Here is a 15,247-nt window from a genome sequence, read left to right as displayed (position 1 = left end):
TTCCAAGTAATATAATAATTTTTCTCGTGTCACCACGAAGAGCAAAATGAAAATTTAATGCATCGATATACCTTCGTTGCGAATGAATTTCATCCCGGATTATTATTCGTCAATATAAGGGTTCAGCCACACGATATTCTTATGCAAGCTTGCGTAAAACCATTCATATGATGTAGATAGCGCAACGTGTAACGCCTTAAATAAGCGAATACGTATCCGCCATGCACGTGAACGTTCGTGCATGCTATTGTCGATGCTTGTCGACTAAGTTTTTTTCTACGGTTTTCCTTCGGTTATTTATTCGCTCGTGTCACGCTTTCCTTATTTACATCGGTGATATTTCGAAAGTGACCTTTTTTTTTATATAAATATACAAAGAAGCTATTTGATTCGATGTATCGCAAAATTGAAAGGGTGATTCTTCGAGAAAAATAATAAATATTTAAAAAGATCGTATATTTTTATACTTAAGATTTTAAGATTGTTGTCTCTAATTAAATTAGCGTGATAAGTCAAGGGATTGATTTAAAAAGTTAAATTTAATTAAAAAAAATAAACGATAATAATGGAAAAATTTTCAAATTTATCTTGATTGACTGTACCAAATTTCGAATTAAATATAATCATTTTAAAATAAATAGGAAATTAAGAATAAGAAAATTTCTTTTTGTTTCATATATTAAAAATGGATTTATCAATTCGTTTTGCTCATCTTAATTCTTTCCAATATTTAAAACAATTATTCCTTTCAATAGAGTCAATATTAATATAGTTAAGTTTTAATATAGTTAAGTTCTTGTTTAAAAACTTTAAATAACGATTATATTGGGACAATTATTGCTTTCAATGAAAGCCAATACATTTACCATTAAATTTAAAATTAAATTAAATTTTCATTGATATTTGAAATTTAAGAAAATTGATTAAATTATATTTTTGTACATCTTAATATTTTTGCCAATTTGCGACAATCATTTCAATAAAAATCGATATTCAATATAAAATTTATATTATTTCTCTTTGTTTTTTTTAAATATGAGTGTTAATTAATTTTCTTTAATATTTAATATCCAGTATATAAATTTGATTCCTGGTATGCAATGATTGGTGAAAGTTTAGTCGATATATTGTTACATATTTAATACTCTTTCCATTCCTTCGTATTAATTACAAGCTAACGTGTGTAATTGTAATCCATATTTTTTAAAATGTTAGATTTAATTGCGATAAAACATAAAATATTATTTAAAAGATAATCTTATTATTTAATATTTTTAATTTTTTTCGCTTTTCTAAATTTTCAAATTTTCAAATTTTTCAAATTTTCGCAATTTAAACTAAACTAATTAGAAACAAATGGAAATTAAAATTATATAATTTAACTGAATACAGCTATTTAATAAAATTGTAAATTAAAAGTTTGTTGATATCGTTTCAATCGTATCAATCTTGCGAAAATCAATGAGCGTGCTCTCGCAATAGAAAGGTATCCCAATTGCTAATGAAACTAATAGAAAAAAATAATGTTGTAAAACTAGTCTGAGAAAGATAATAATTATCAAGTTGTAAATAAGCTTTTATTTTGAATGTTTTTTAAAATTATAAAATGTTTGAAATTAGTAAATTTAATGTTGTTACGAGATAAAGACTAGTAAAATGTGTAATATTAAATTCATGATAGAATGATTTACCACATTAAAATGTTGGAAAAGAAGATCGCACTTTTAGAGTTACCGACCTTTATGGACGATGAAAAAAATTATTGCAAGCTATCTAGGGATTTTTGTCTTATTTTGACTTGAAAAATCACCATTTAAATTTTTAGTCCAAATATCCTTTCTTCCTATATATATTTAGATATTGTATATTTGAACTTCCTATACGAATAAAAATATTCGATTTAAATATAATTTTGTATGTAAATATATAAATTTGTATAATATGTAAATTTTCACTAGAAAGAATTTTAATGAAGAAAAAACCATTATCAAATCATGAAATATTTTCTTCAAATAAAACAATTTTTAAATAAAATTCACGACAAATCGTAATGAATAATATATAAATTTCGTAATTTATATTTTACGATATTATAGAAAATAAATTGATAAATTATTTTTATCAAACTACATAATCAAAATACAATAATATATCTTGTTAATTCTTGTTACATAATTATCGTTATCAACATACCGAACAAACCATAATTCGATTAACAAAATTAATATTATTAATTATGTATATATAATATATATAATTATAATATTTTGTAATTATTTTCATTTAATTTGTTATAATCGATATGTAACGAGAAAGAAAAAGGAAAAATAGTTACAATCAGTTCACGAAAAATTTCTTGACGATTGAAAAAGGAAAAAAAAACTGTTCGATGGTATCTTACTTCCTATTACAGTTTCAATTTACAAAACATAATCGTTTATTTAATAGCGTCGCGCAAATCTGTTGATCAAGATTTCGAAAACTCGTCCTTAAGATCGATAATGCTAAATGGCTCCATTGCACGCTCGGATAATCGTACGATCGAAAAATTGCGTATCAATCGTGATACGTTTGCACGCAAGCATTTAATTCTCATTGGATCGATAGAAAATAGGAAGTAAGAAAATAAATAAATAATTTTTAAAACATAAATTTTAAATATAATCAAAATTTTAAATTTTGGAAATGTGAAGTTGAGCATGTTGATATATTTAGTAAATTAAATTTAAAGGTAAAAAAAAAACAAACGATTTGACATTGCAATTGTACATGAAGAGTTGATTGACAATTTATTAAAAAAAGTAAAAAATAGAAAAGATTGATAGATTATTTATTAAAAGAGCTTCGATTATTTATTATAATTTAAACTTCAAAATTTTTGCTTCAAATTTTGTAAACCTAAAAATTATAAACATATGATACATGAATTAAATTTAAACATGAAATGAATCTTCCGATGTTATATAACTTAACACGCTATATATAAGTTTAAATCATGTTTATCCTGTTTTGGGGACATAGAGAAAGTGGAACACGATTTGAATTTTTTTTTTCCCCCCATTTTTGTCACGAAGGATTACCTTATTTGAACAAGTTGAGAATACCAAATATAGAAGTAATCTAAGTGTACAAAAATTACTTAAAATGAATTCAATTTCTCCACAACTTTTTTTTTATCCATCCAACAGTAATTAATATTACCTCATTTCCTGAACTTAAATTGTATTTTTCAAAAGTAAGTTTATCATTCTAATTATATTAATCCTTTAATTTTGCAATTAATTTTATTTTCGAGTGATTATTTATAATCTTTCATAGATCAATATGTAGCGTATTAATTCGTTGAAAAATCTAGAGATCAAAACAAAAATTGTTATATAAAAATTTCTCGATCGAGACTTATTTATTAAATTATAATAGTTTAAATAAGTGTTAGTTGAAACAAGACGAAGATAATTGTTTACAATTTAATAAATAAATATTATAAATATATAATAAATCAACATTTTTACATATCGATTTTTGTATTTGTTTTAAAATCCATTTGATCTTTGCAAAGATAAATATATTTATTTTTTTTTATGTTGACACACTGTATATAAATGCAATTAATATATATATATATATATATATATATATATATATATAATAAATATATATATATATATAACCATTGATACAAATTATGAATTTGATTTACACTAAGTTATAATACATAAATTTTTTATTATATTTTTTGTAATAATATATAATAGTAAACATTTTATACATTACTTCTATGCAAATAATCATTTCACTTTATTATTGTTGATCAGATAACTGCTTCCCTCCAATTGACTAATAGGTATTTTCAATTTAGTATTGCCATTCAAGTATTTCAAGAACGAAAAGAAATAAAAAAGGTAAACAAAATAAAAACTTGAAATGAACTCGTTATCTTCCACGTTATGTTATAAAGTTTATTTATGAATCGCATGACCTAAATTTCAATTCTCGTTGGACAAATTCTCATTTTCAACCTTCTTGAGAATAATATAGAATATAGAATAAAATTAAATCCTATCTCATTTACTTCGTTCACTCTGTCTATAGTGTATGTCGATTTAAAGGAAACAGTTTCTTGTCGACTAATCGTGATCAAAGTAACGAACGAGAGAGATTGTAAGAGAGAAAGGTTTTTGTTGTTTTTCCCAGCGTATTAAGTGTATTCGAGATACAGGATACACATGGTCAACCTCACGAAATGATTTGCATCTTGATTTATGACCCTGCATTGGCGTAAACATAGCCGTTTATTTTTGCACTTTTGCGACTAGAATTATAAAAAGTAGAAATATATTTTGCGAGTAATTATCGAAAAAATTAACATGTATTAAATGATCTAGATTATTATTCATTAATTTCAATAATATTTATCGTTAAATTATGCGTATATAGAGTTAAGAAATATATAGAAATAAAATTGCATATTCATCTGATATTTTCCTTTAAAAATAAAGGAACTTTTTACTTACGATAACATTTGAAATTGAAACGTTTCGAAACGTTATCGCTTTATTTTCTCTTTATGATAAATAATTTTCTATCATCCGTACAAAAAAAATTCTCAAGAATTTTATTCTGCGAATACAAAGAATTCAAAACATCCTTGCAATTCTTACAAATTAACACTCAAGAATTCTTTACCTTCGAGAAAAAAAAACCTCTTTCATTTCACTTTGATCAATTTATTCAATTCCAAAACACTAATCCTAGCTAATCACATAACGTTCAAAACTTGTGTGGCGCCGCATCCGACCGTGCCCTGCATGTAATCAGGGAAATTCGACTCGAGCACTCTCATGCTTCCCCTCGCATAATCAGCAACGACGTGAGTGACGAGGTTGCATTCTGCGCTCGTGTACACCTTCTTGAAACACCTTGGATCGAAAGGATTGCTCGCGGCGTCCCATCTGTAAACGTCTGCCTCTCCCTCGTACCGGAAGAAGAGGGCGCTTCCGTTGTCCGTGCCCAAGACGACCATCTTTCTCGGTTTCATGCCGAGATCGTGGATTCTCCCTCTCGTGGATCCGTTTCGAAGATGCTCCGTTCTTATCGAGAACATACGGCTGCTGCTCAAGTAGGTGAAGATTAGGCAAGTGCTGCCATCTGAACGTCGGAGAAGGGCCAGATAGAGGACATCCCTTCTAGTACAGCCCATGCTCACGGCTTGGGGTAGAACGACTCTGTAACCTCGACCGGAAGTCACGTCGTAGACGAGGATGGCTCTTGAGGCTGCGTCGGATACGTAGATGAATACCCTCCCGTCTTGGGTGTAGTCGGATACCACGTATTGCAAACGAGACGTGGGGGATGTCAGACCGGTCAGTTCCACGGTTTTTATAAGCTGTGAGAAAGAGAGAAATGAGAGAGAGAGTGAGGAAGAAGAAAAGGATTAAGTTATTTCTATGTGAAGAATTTAAAATAAAAAAGTATTGATAGATTTTATAATTAAATTTCTTTTTTAAATGTAATGTTTGGTTTGGTTGTAATTAATTATGTTAATAATAGAATATTCCAATTTGGAAAAGAAAAGAAGTGTTATATTCTAAATGAAATTTTCTTAATAAAATTAATTTCAACTAAAAATATAACTTAGATTTGAATCATAAAATATTATCTCAATTTTATCATCTAAAAGTGGGAATTAAATTTTGAAAATTTTCGATATAACGAAATATATTCTAGGGATCACTAAAAAATGATTCTAGGGAATAATAAATTTCTAGAATTACATCTATATTAAAAATCAAATAATTTTTAAGAAATCTATCAATATTTGTATAAAAATTAATATTGCGATAATATTTGAAAAATAGAAAAAAATTTTCAATCAATTTTAGACACTCGTAAATTGAAAATATTTAATGTCAATCCTATGTTGTATTACATAATACTTAAGAATGTGAAACGTGACCGCACAGCTAATCAAGCAGTAATCTTAATTAAATACCTTGATTGAAACGTAAGCATAGTATCTATTAATTCTTTTAAAACGTAGTATTGCTGAAAGAATACAGCGTATCACAATCGTGACAGTATTTCGACCTCATTAATACCATAATCCTTATTTCATGTATTAAGTTAACCACTAATTTATTCCCATTTTCAAGAATCTAAAACTGTATATTATATTTCATCAATCATAATAATAATAATATTATTAATATTAGAGAATTTTTATAACTTCTAATACAGACAATAATTCAATTTCGTTTGATTGGCAAAGATAAAAATACCTCGTGCATGTCAGGTGAAAGGATAAAAAGAACAATTCCTCGTAGAATTGTGAAACAGTAGCCATTATTTTACAATCACGCTCAGCTTTTGATATATTACAATGCTTGCAATATGAGATATCTATTTTTAATTTAATGTTAATGTTTATTAATAAAAAATTTTAATAATGTCCAATAAATCAATGATATTTCATTTATTATTGTTATTACTTGTATTCTTACTTTTTAAAAAATATATCTTGGAAAATGATGTGTGATTCTACAGATTGAAATTAAAGAGGAAAAATTTCAATCACGCTATAAACATCTATAAATCATGCCAAACTTGCCTCTATCATAATTCTTCTTATTATTTAAAAAGATAGTATTTGATTCCACAAGGTTCAAACAGGAGACGTAAAAAAAAAGTCAAATCACAATAACATACTAAAACTATGTGACAAATTGCTATGAAACACGCTAATAACTGAACATGCCTCTAGGGTGCATTACAGCAATATTATATCATAAATTTAAAATTACCTTTATGAGATTGAACAAGAGTAAACAACAGTAAGTAAGTAAAAGAATAATCATAATTTCAACCAATTTCAATATCATGTCAAATTATGACGAATAATGATAAATTATTTTATTCTTAATAATTGAACTTAAGTTAAAATGTTATATAACATATAAGGACAATTAGATTAATTTCTCGTAAATTGAAAAAAAAATTTCATCAACTAAATAATGATAAATTGCCATAAAGTAGATTACAATTAATAATTAAACTTTCTATAAAACACTAATACAAAGATAGCTGTCTTTTTTCTCCTTCTAGTTTCACTTTCTGTTATCTAAAAATCTATTTTGTGAAAATAATTTTTTAAAAGTGATTTTTTTTTATTTTTGGTGATATTGATTTTACAAATGATAATGATACTTTACCTTTTCTGAGGTAACATCGATGGCAAGAACCTTTGCTGGACACTTGCGTACAGGTTCATCCAAAGTGTCCACTACTCCAGTGTCGAGGATCCAAAGAATGTTCTGAGGATCCAGATAAAGATCTACCACGTTTTGCAGAGCTGTGCAAGTTCCTTCTTCCTGAAGGGACCAGCAAGGATAAGGAATCAAAGTGGCTTCGCAGTTTTGCGCCTCCTTAGAAAGTTTCGCCAATGTCGCTGGAATACCTGCCTTGAACCTAGATTGAAAACCAGTTAGCTTGAAATCAATTAGATCTAATAAACATGTCGAGTCAAATGTTAATTGATACAACGAATATTAATTAATACAACAAATATTAATTGATACAAAAACTAATAATCTGTAATTTTCCTTTATACATATATACATATATATACATATATTTTTAAATTTTTCATTATAATAATAATTTTTTACAGTTTTTGCTTTTCTTTGTTATTAATTCAAAATCAATAAATGCTAATAATGATTTCATTTACACCAATAGATACTCAATGTAAGAATCTTTTATAGTTATAAAATTCTAACCTAACTTTTTGAAATCAAGTTTTTGAATTTATGTAAAATATATTAGCGATATCAATATTAATTTCACTTTCAATTCGTTCGTTGATCAATTTTTCATTACAAAAAGAAATTTTACCAAATTTTTAAATTTACGAAACGTATCAACGATTTCAAATTTTTCGCTTCAATAAAATATGAGATAAAATTAAAAAGTTTATTTAAATCGATGACTCGTTTGTACCTTGGCAAAGCCACAATGGCTTCGTTGTTATGCATCGCAACCCTAGTGGCGATCACATTCTTCGGGATGTATTTTCCGTTACTTTTGTACATATTCTTGGTGGTTGAGGACGGCCATTCGAAATTTCCGCCTGTCCATTTTATAGTTTCCGGCAACGTCGCGTTTCCGCAACTAATTAATTCTAGAACAACAGCCAAGATGGCCGTTAACGTGAACGCAGGCGCAAAGTGTCCTTTGATGTACATAGTATTACTTATGGCGACTAAACTGAGAAACTTTTAATATTACGCCAGTTATATACGAGAGGTACGATGATCCACCAATAGTTGCGAAATACGGGAAGTAACATTGTTGCTTTGCATATCTTTGACCCGGAAGATTGATGAAAAAAAAAAATGCGAAAAATGTTTAAAAATTATCCTCACAGTCATGATATTACGATCATTGACAAAGATGAATCGTTAATTAAATTGTTGGTAAAATGACAGTGTAATTTAACATATAATTTTTGGCAAAATACACTCGTCACGTAAATTTTACGCGATATAACGATGTTTTTTCCGATTTATTTATAAAATTATCGAACGAAGAAAGAAAGTTCATCTCACGACTCAAGTTTTCATTATTTAACAAATAAACTTCGAGTGTGTACACTTCCTTGTTGCTCTTGGAGAAGCAACTCGTTGTCGTTTCGCTCGGGCGGAAATATTGCGACATCCGGAAGAGCAAAAATGTTGCTTCATAATGCATACTATCGGTCATTGATGATACTCTTCTGACACGTTTTGTATATAAGCATACGGTCAGATATAAGATTCGAATATTGAAACGCCCGTGTCATTTGCATCATAACCATCGTGTAAGTCTTTAATTACGTTTTCTCTCGACAAAATTCTTTTTCCCCATTCATGATCTCCTTCAACGATGAATAAAAATTTCCTCCTCTTCTGTAATAATAGTAATTTGAAATCTGAATTTGATTAATGCATTAAAATTTCCCCTCTTTTAATAATTTACAATAAAGGGAAATTTTTTCAAGTATTCTTGATTCCCTTGTTATATTAATCGTTTTAAAATATCAATAAAAATTCAAAATCTACAACAAAAACTCACAATCATTTGCACGTAAAATTTTTAATATTCTTTATTTTTTATTAATTACACAATTATCATTACCGTTATTTACAGCCAGGGAATCTATTTTCCAGAAGAAGCGACAGGATGAAGAGGCTCTTATGCGTCATCCTCAGTCTAACCAGTCTAACAAAGATCTTCCAGTTGAGCGACGGAACGCCAGTGTTGCCACAACCACTGATCTTCTCTGGACTCAGCCTGGACTGGCCATGCCAGAGCACGAAGAACATTTATGAGACGAGTGGTCGTTACATAGCAAGGAACGTGATAGCCACGAGGGCCCAGATATTCGAAGACAAAGCGATCTTGGCTCTGCCGCGTTACAAACCCGGTGTGCCGTTCACTTTGGGCATCCTCGACTTGAAATCGCAGAACAATTGCGAACCGAAAGTGGCGCCGTTCCCGTGCTGGGCCATCCAGGAGGAAGGCAACTGCCAGGCGTTGCAGAGCGCCGTCGACATTGTTTTGGATGTGCAAGATATCTTGTGGGTTCTCGACGTTGGAATCGTAAACACTCTCGAGCAACCTGTGCGCAGATGTCCGCCCAAGGTCGTTGGAGTCAACGCTAAAACAGGAAAGGTAAACTTTGTTTTAAGCTAGTGTGAAATTGGCCTTGAGATGAATTAATGCTTTCGAATTTGTTTTGTCGTTCACTCGATTTTGTTCTCATATTTTTAAAGTGTAAATGTATTAATATATGTTATATAAATGTTTTTTTTTTATATTTCTTCTTTCTTGTAGTTAGATGTATGACGTGCTATTTTAAAACATTAAAGTAGTCGAAAGGAATTTTTTAAATTGATTTTTATGGATCGATTAAGTAAAATCAAATAAACGATGTTAATTGTCGTAGAATGTGATAAAAATAAATAGAATTAATCGTGAAATTTAAATATCGTGATGAACATCTTTTGCTGAAACTGACTTACCATTGAGCTCTAGAGTTTTCTTGATTTTTAAATTTTATATCTTTACAAATGGTCTCAATAATATCAATAATGCACAATTATACTAATTCTCATCTAATCAAGCTACTATTGACTCATGTTTCTGATGACATAAATATTCAAATATCAATACTTAAATATAGATCAAAAGTGACTTATAAGTCGGCCATATTTTATTTCAGACTCAATAAATAAATTAATTCTTTATTCCACATCGACATAACCTCGATAAATATTAAAATAAACTTAATAAATAAATTAATTCCAATTTATAAAAATTCAACAAGAATCAAAACAGAGACTTGACTTAATAAATATATTAATTTTTAACCGCAGGTTGTAAAAGTGATCGATCTGAGCTCTTTGGCGGATATAAATTCTCGTCTCCAATACATGGCCGTCGATTACGCGGAGGACGGTCAGGTGTACGTGTACATATCTGACGCTGGTTCAGGCGCCATCATTGTTTACAACGTGACTACCGACACTGGATATCGCGTGGTGCTTCCTGCAGCCGTGGCAGGATGCACGGACAAACCTGACGCCCTCTACATAGCGCTGGTCAGGAGGGAGAGCTGCGGCCCAGTCCTCTATTTCACGTTCCTCGGATCCAACAGAATGTTCGCGATCAAGGCGGTGAATCTGAGATCCGGAAACGCGAATGGGTCCATAGTGGACATCGGTGGGAAGAAAAATAAAATCGTGCTTCTAGGCACCGACAATGCGGCCACTATTTTCTTCAGGATCAAAGGTGAGGAAATATTAAAATTTATACGAAATGTAATGTCGTATTTTATTTATGTTACCTTCGAATAATCATAGTTTTGTAATATAAATGAATTGTTTAAATTAGAAAGAGAATATTTGGTCGATCATAATATACGTAATTTTGAATCACGTGCTTTTGGTTTTAAATTTTATGTTGAAAAATTTAGAAGATTTACAAATTTCGATAATTAAAAACGTGCAGTTGTATAATTTATATTTATTTTCATTTGAATGGAAACAATCTAATTATTTTTCTAATATTTCTATAAAATTTTGATCGTACGTTTTTCGAAAAATTTATATCTAGATTTCGATCAGCCAAGTAGTTATCTAATTATTTTTATTCATTTATTTATAATATGTGTATAATATATAACATATCTACTGTGAAAATAAGCGAGACATTGAAACGTATGTTTTTATACTTTTCAGGGGATTCGAGTATTTACATGTGGAATACCGATACATCTTTCGTGCAGGACAACTTTTTATTAGTTCAAAAAGCTGGTGATTGTCGCCTGCCAACGGAAGTTATTCCCGGCTACAATGATTTGATGTGGGTGATCGAGAGCAACTTCCAAGATTACATAGACAACAATGTTAGCTGTTCCGGGACATCAGTAGCTGTTCATCCACTAATGAACTCTAGCTAATAACACTAATTATATTAAAAACAAAAACCGGAAGTAATGCCATTCCACGCTATAAATTTTTAATTAATTATTATTATATAATAATTAGTTATTAGTTTCTTAAGATGTTGCAGGATATTAAAAATCAAAGCATTTTAATATTCTATGATTCAGAAGTTGTAAATAACAAACATGCAATTGATTAAAATCTTAGACAATAAAAAATTATCGTGCAGACTACAGTTGACGCTTGAATGGTTAATCTAGTCATGAAAGGAACTCTTTTGTGAGCAGTTTGTGTTTGACTGAATTGCTCTTCGAGAGAGGTCGCAGCTGGACAAATATCAACCAGTGTCGAATGGAAAGCCCTCCCCCCCAAAAAAAACCAGTTCAAAAACCATTTTCTCAATGGCCGAGACGAACCGTACTGTGGAAGAAACAATGACATTTATGCAAAAGGAATAAACGTGTCTTTATTTTAAATATGAGTGTATTTTTCAATCAAATTTTTATATTCCTTTTTTGAAAACATTTATCTTAAATTATACTATAAGTATTTTAATCATCATAAAAAGAAAAAATATATATATTTGAATCATATCATGGTAAATATAATTAAAAATTAAATATCATAAAGATAATATATAAGAGTATTTGTTATAACATTTATGTGCTAATTAAGTCCATATAAGACAAATTTTAAAATAAAATATAAAATTTGGTAAAAAAAACACTTTATTAAGAAATAAAATTTTTAAAGATAAATATTTTTATTAATTATTACTAAATAAATAATACTTTTTTTTAAATTGAGACATTTTATATAAGTATTAAAAAGTGTTTAATATTGCATAATAAAATGAAACTTAAAATTAAGAAAAAAATACATTTTAATCATTTTATAGATAGTTTTCTTTTATTGAAATATTTTATATGATTATTATTTTCTAATGTACAGTTCAATCATCAATTTAATTTAACAAGGAATTAATTTTATGAATGATTGACGCTAATCTTATAACAAATGACAGGCATATCAATGCAGTGAAAATTTCAACACGATCTATTTAATCAGATTATATCATAATCACGAGCAAAAAATGCATTATCATATTATTTGATAATGCATAAATCACATTAATTATTATATAAATATAAATTCATTATTATATATATATTATTATATATATATATTTTTTTTTGCCTTGAAACAACTTTTGATTTTTTTGTATCGATATGCTGACTAGTTTAACATGCATGTTTTTTGCTTTAATTTACATTTTTAAAACATTATATTTTATTTATAGTTTCAATTTTGATTATTATAAATATTATAATTTTATTTTATAATGAATCGATAATGCTAGATTAAAAAATTTGAAATATATTGTTTTATTACCATTTTAGTGTCATTTTCAATATTATCGATTCAGCACAGGATAAGATTATAATTATAGATGATAAAAAGAATAGGCGCGACATCTTGCAGTATTTTATGTCATATGTTCTGTAATATCGACTTCAATAAAATCAGAATGTTTTTTCTGCCTTCTAACATGTTGAAAATTATACCAAATATAATATTTTTTCTTTATTTCTCTGATTTCTTCTTCTCATAATAAAATAAAGTTTAATAACTCGAATAATAAAAATTGAGAAATGTATTTTTTAAACTATAAAATAAATAGAATATGAGAATATTCCATTAATAGCAAAACATTATACTATTAATTATCTATTTATATATATTATATTATTTTAAATACTTAATTCTAAATAATTAATTTAAATAATTAATAACATCATTAACTATACATCTATTTAATATTGATTATTATTATTATATAGATTATTATTTTGAGACATTATCTTATCTATCAAATATTATTTATGTATTAATATTCAATTTCAATAATCAAAAATTAATTAAAATTTATATATACATATTTACCTATTAAAAATCTAATGATTCTATTTATACAAATTTTATTATTCTATTTATATTATTTCTATTTATATAAATAATTGTTAAATTATATATGACTAAATGTGTATGAAAATTATGTATAAAAATGACTAATGACTGATAAATATTCAATATCAAATATTTTTTATTGTTAATTTTTTAGTTTAAAATAAAAAGAATGATAAACAACTTAGTTACGTTGTCTAAAAAAAAAGATAGGAATTTTATTTTTAAAGAATTTTTTAATAAAAAAATCAAAAAGAAAAATATTATTATAAAACTTAAAAATAAAGCAAATTATAATGACAAATATTTCTAATATAATTGGAAAATTTTTCTGATATAATTCTGTTTATATAAAAACTTAAATCTTATAAAAATGTTTTTCCATTCTGTTTTTATTGTTAGAAAATGAATGATTTTTAAAAAATAAAAAATTATATTTAAGAATAATAAAATAAAAAAGAATTAGTAAAACAATAGTTATTTAATTAATTAATAGCAAATGAAAAAAATCGAATTGCTTTTTTCTAATGTAATTTTTTCACTTCATACTTGTAACAAACAATTATTAATAATAAATAATTGAGAAATAATTATTATTAATAAAAAGAAGAAAAAAGAAAATATTAAAAAACTTAAATTACTAAAATATTGTTAAATAACTTCTAATATTTTACTTTTTTCAATCAGAATATAATATAAAGAATTCAGAAAAATTTAAATTTGAATATAAATTACAAAATTTTTAATAATTTCTTTTCTTAATGTGGATTTATTATTAATAATTTATTATAAATATTAACTTTTATTATCAATTTATCAAGTACAACAAGTATTCTATTATTGAAAAAATGCAAAAAAGAAAAAGATAAGAAAAAGATAGCCAGAAGAGTTATCCATTCAATGACAACTACAATAAATCTCTTTTATAATATTAATTTATTAAATTTTTAAAATAAAATCACGAAGAATGCTTTAACGCAATGCAATTAAATAAAAAAAAGAAGAAAAAAATGAAAATTCCCAAAAACATGTAGTTATTATTTATGCAAATTTACTAATACTAATTTATGCACTCGTATTCAATTGTTTGCAATATGAATATATGAAATACATACATATTGTATAATTATCTTTGTACATTCTTCGACGAAAATTTTATTATAATTAATATTTTAAAAATCGAAAAATTCATATATACTATTTATATATAGTATTATGAAAATTAAAAATAATTTATTATTACATTAATATTAATATTTAAACTCATAACTATTATACAATAATTACAACAAAGTTGGATAATATCTGATTTCTCCATTATTTAATTAACATCATCTTAATTATTTATTACTAATTAAAATATATATATCTAATTCATAAACAAATATTCACGAAATATATGACTTTGAAAATATTAAATATATTATATTGATAAATATAATATATGATAAATATTATATTGATGTTACAATTTATTAATTTTAAAAATCAATTTTATTCAATTTATTTTACTATCAATATTATATTAGATTTTTATTATTATATTATTAATACATTCAAAAACGCGATGCATAAGAAAACCTAGTCTATAATAAATAAAACACATAAAAAATGTTACTACTCACGAGTATATTAAATAGCGGTTACTATGCAAAATTCTACGTATACAATCAGTCATTCGTGTCGATTCGGATCTTTTATTTTACGACATGATTGAATGACCGGAGGAAAATAAATATATGCGACTCACCGTTAGATGCGAAGAACATCTTCACTAAGAAGTAATCGAGGCGAATTGT

General features: G+C 26.6%; 2 protein-coding genes across 3 annotated transcripts; one reads left to right on the top strand and one right to left on the bottom strand.

Annotated features, from left to right (window-relative positions):
- Positions 1 to 4,711: 4,711 nt before the first annotated feature.
- On the bottom strand, positions 4,712 to 9,309 carry LOC107997169 (protein yellow). 2 transcript variants are annotated; one of them, XM_028666398.2, is made up of 4 exons: positions 9,172 to 9,309; positions 7,996 to 8,176; positions 7,209 to 7,464; positions 4,712 to 5,386 (listed from the first exon to the last, which is right to left on the bottom strand). In XM_028666398.2, exons 2-4 carry the CDS (start codon positions 8,085 to 8,087, stop codon positions 4,760 to 4,762), a joined length of 975 nt encoding a protein of 324 aa, XP_028522199.1. In that variant the 5' UTR covers positions 8,088 to 8,176; positions 9,172 to 9,309; the 3' UTR covers positions 4,712 to 4,759. The 2 variants fall into 2 exon arrangements, with proteins under 2 accessions (XP_028522199.1, XP_016911087.1); XM_017055598.3 differs by having other exon boundaries at positions 7,996 to 8,942; positions 9,172 to 9,308.
- LOC107997168 (major royal jelly protein 1) lies at positions 9,217 to 11,959 on the top strand. Its single transcript, XM_017055597.3, has 3 exons — positions 9,217 to 9,708; positions 10,413 to 10,827; positions 11,277 to 11,959. Exons 1-3 carry the CDS (start codon positions 9,217 to 9,219, stop codon positions 11,495 to 11,497), a joined length of 1,128 nt encoding a protein of 375 aa, XP_016911086.1. The 3' UTR covers positions 11,498 to 11,959.
- The last annotated feature ends 3,288 nt before the right edge of the window (positions 11,960 to 15,247 follow it).

This window comes from Apis cerana, linkage group LG11, assembly GCF_029169275.1.
Source record: "Apis cerana isolate GH-2021 linkage group LG11, AcerK_1.0, whole genome shotgun sequence".
Taxonomy (NCBI): Eukaryota; Metazoa; Arthropoda; class Insecta; order Hymenoptera; family Apidae; genus Apis; species Apis cerana.
Note: the sequence above shows the minus strand (reverse complement) of the source record. Positions and strands in the feature narration are given on the sequence as shown.

Bases quoted from the DNA above. Each gene is read 5' to 3' on its own strand.
- LOC107997169 (XM_017055598.3), bottom strand. From the start codon at position 8,240: ATGTACATCAAAGGACACTTTGCGCCTGCGTTCACGTTAACGGCCATC. The intron at 7,465-7,995 runs GTACAAACGAGT...TTTTCAATCTAG, and splicing joins GCCATTGTGGCTTTGCCAAG to GTTCAAGGCAGGTATTCCAG. The intron at 5,387-7,208 runs GTAAAGTATCAT...TCTTTCTCACAG, and splicing joins TCGATGTTACCTCAGAAAAG to CTTATAAAAACCGTGGAACT.
- LOC107997168 (XM_017055597.3), top strand. From the start codon at position 9,217: ATGAAGAGGCTCTTATGCGTCATCCTCAGTCTAACCAGTCTAACAAAG. The intron at 9,709-10,412 runs GTAAACTTTGTT...TTTTAACCGCAG, and splicing joins TCAACGCTAAAACAGGAAAG to GTTGTAAAAGTGATCGATCT. The intron at 10,828-11,276 runs GTGAGGAAATAT...TATACTTTTCAG, and splicing joins TATTTTCTTCAGGATCAAAG to GGGATTCGAGTATTTACATG.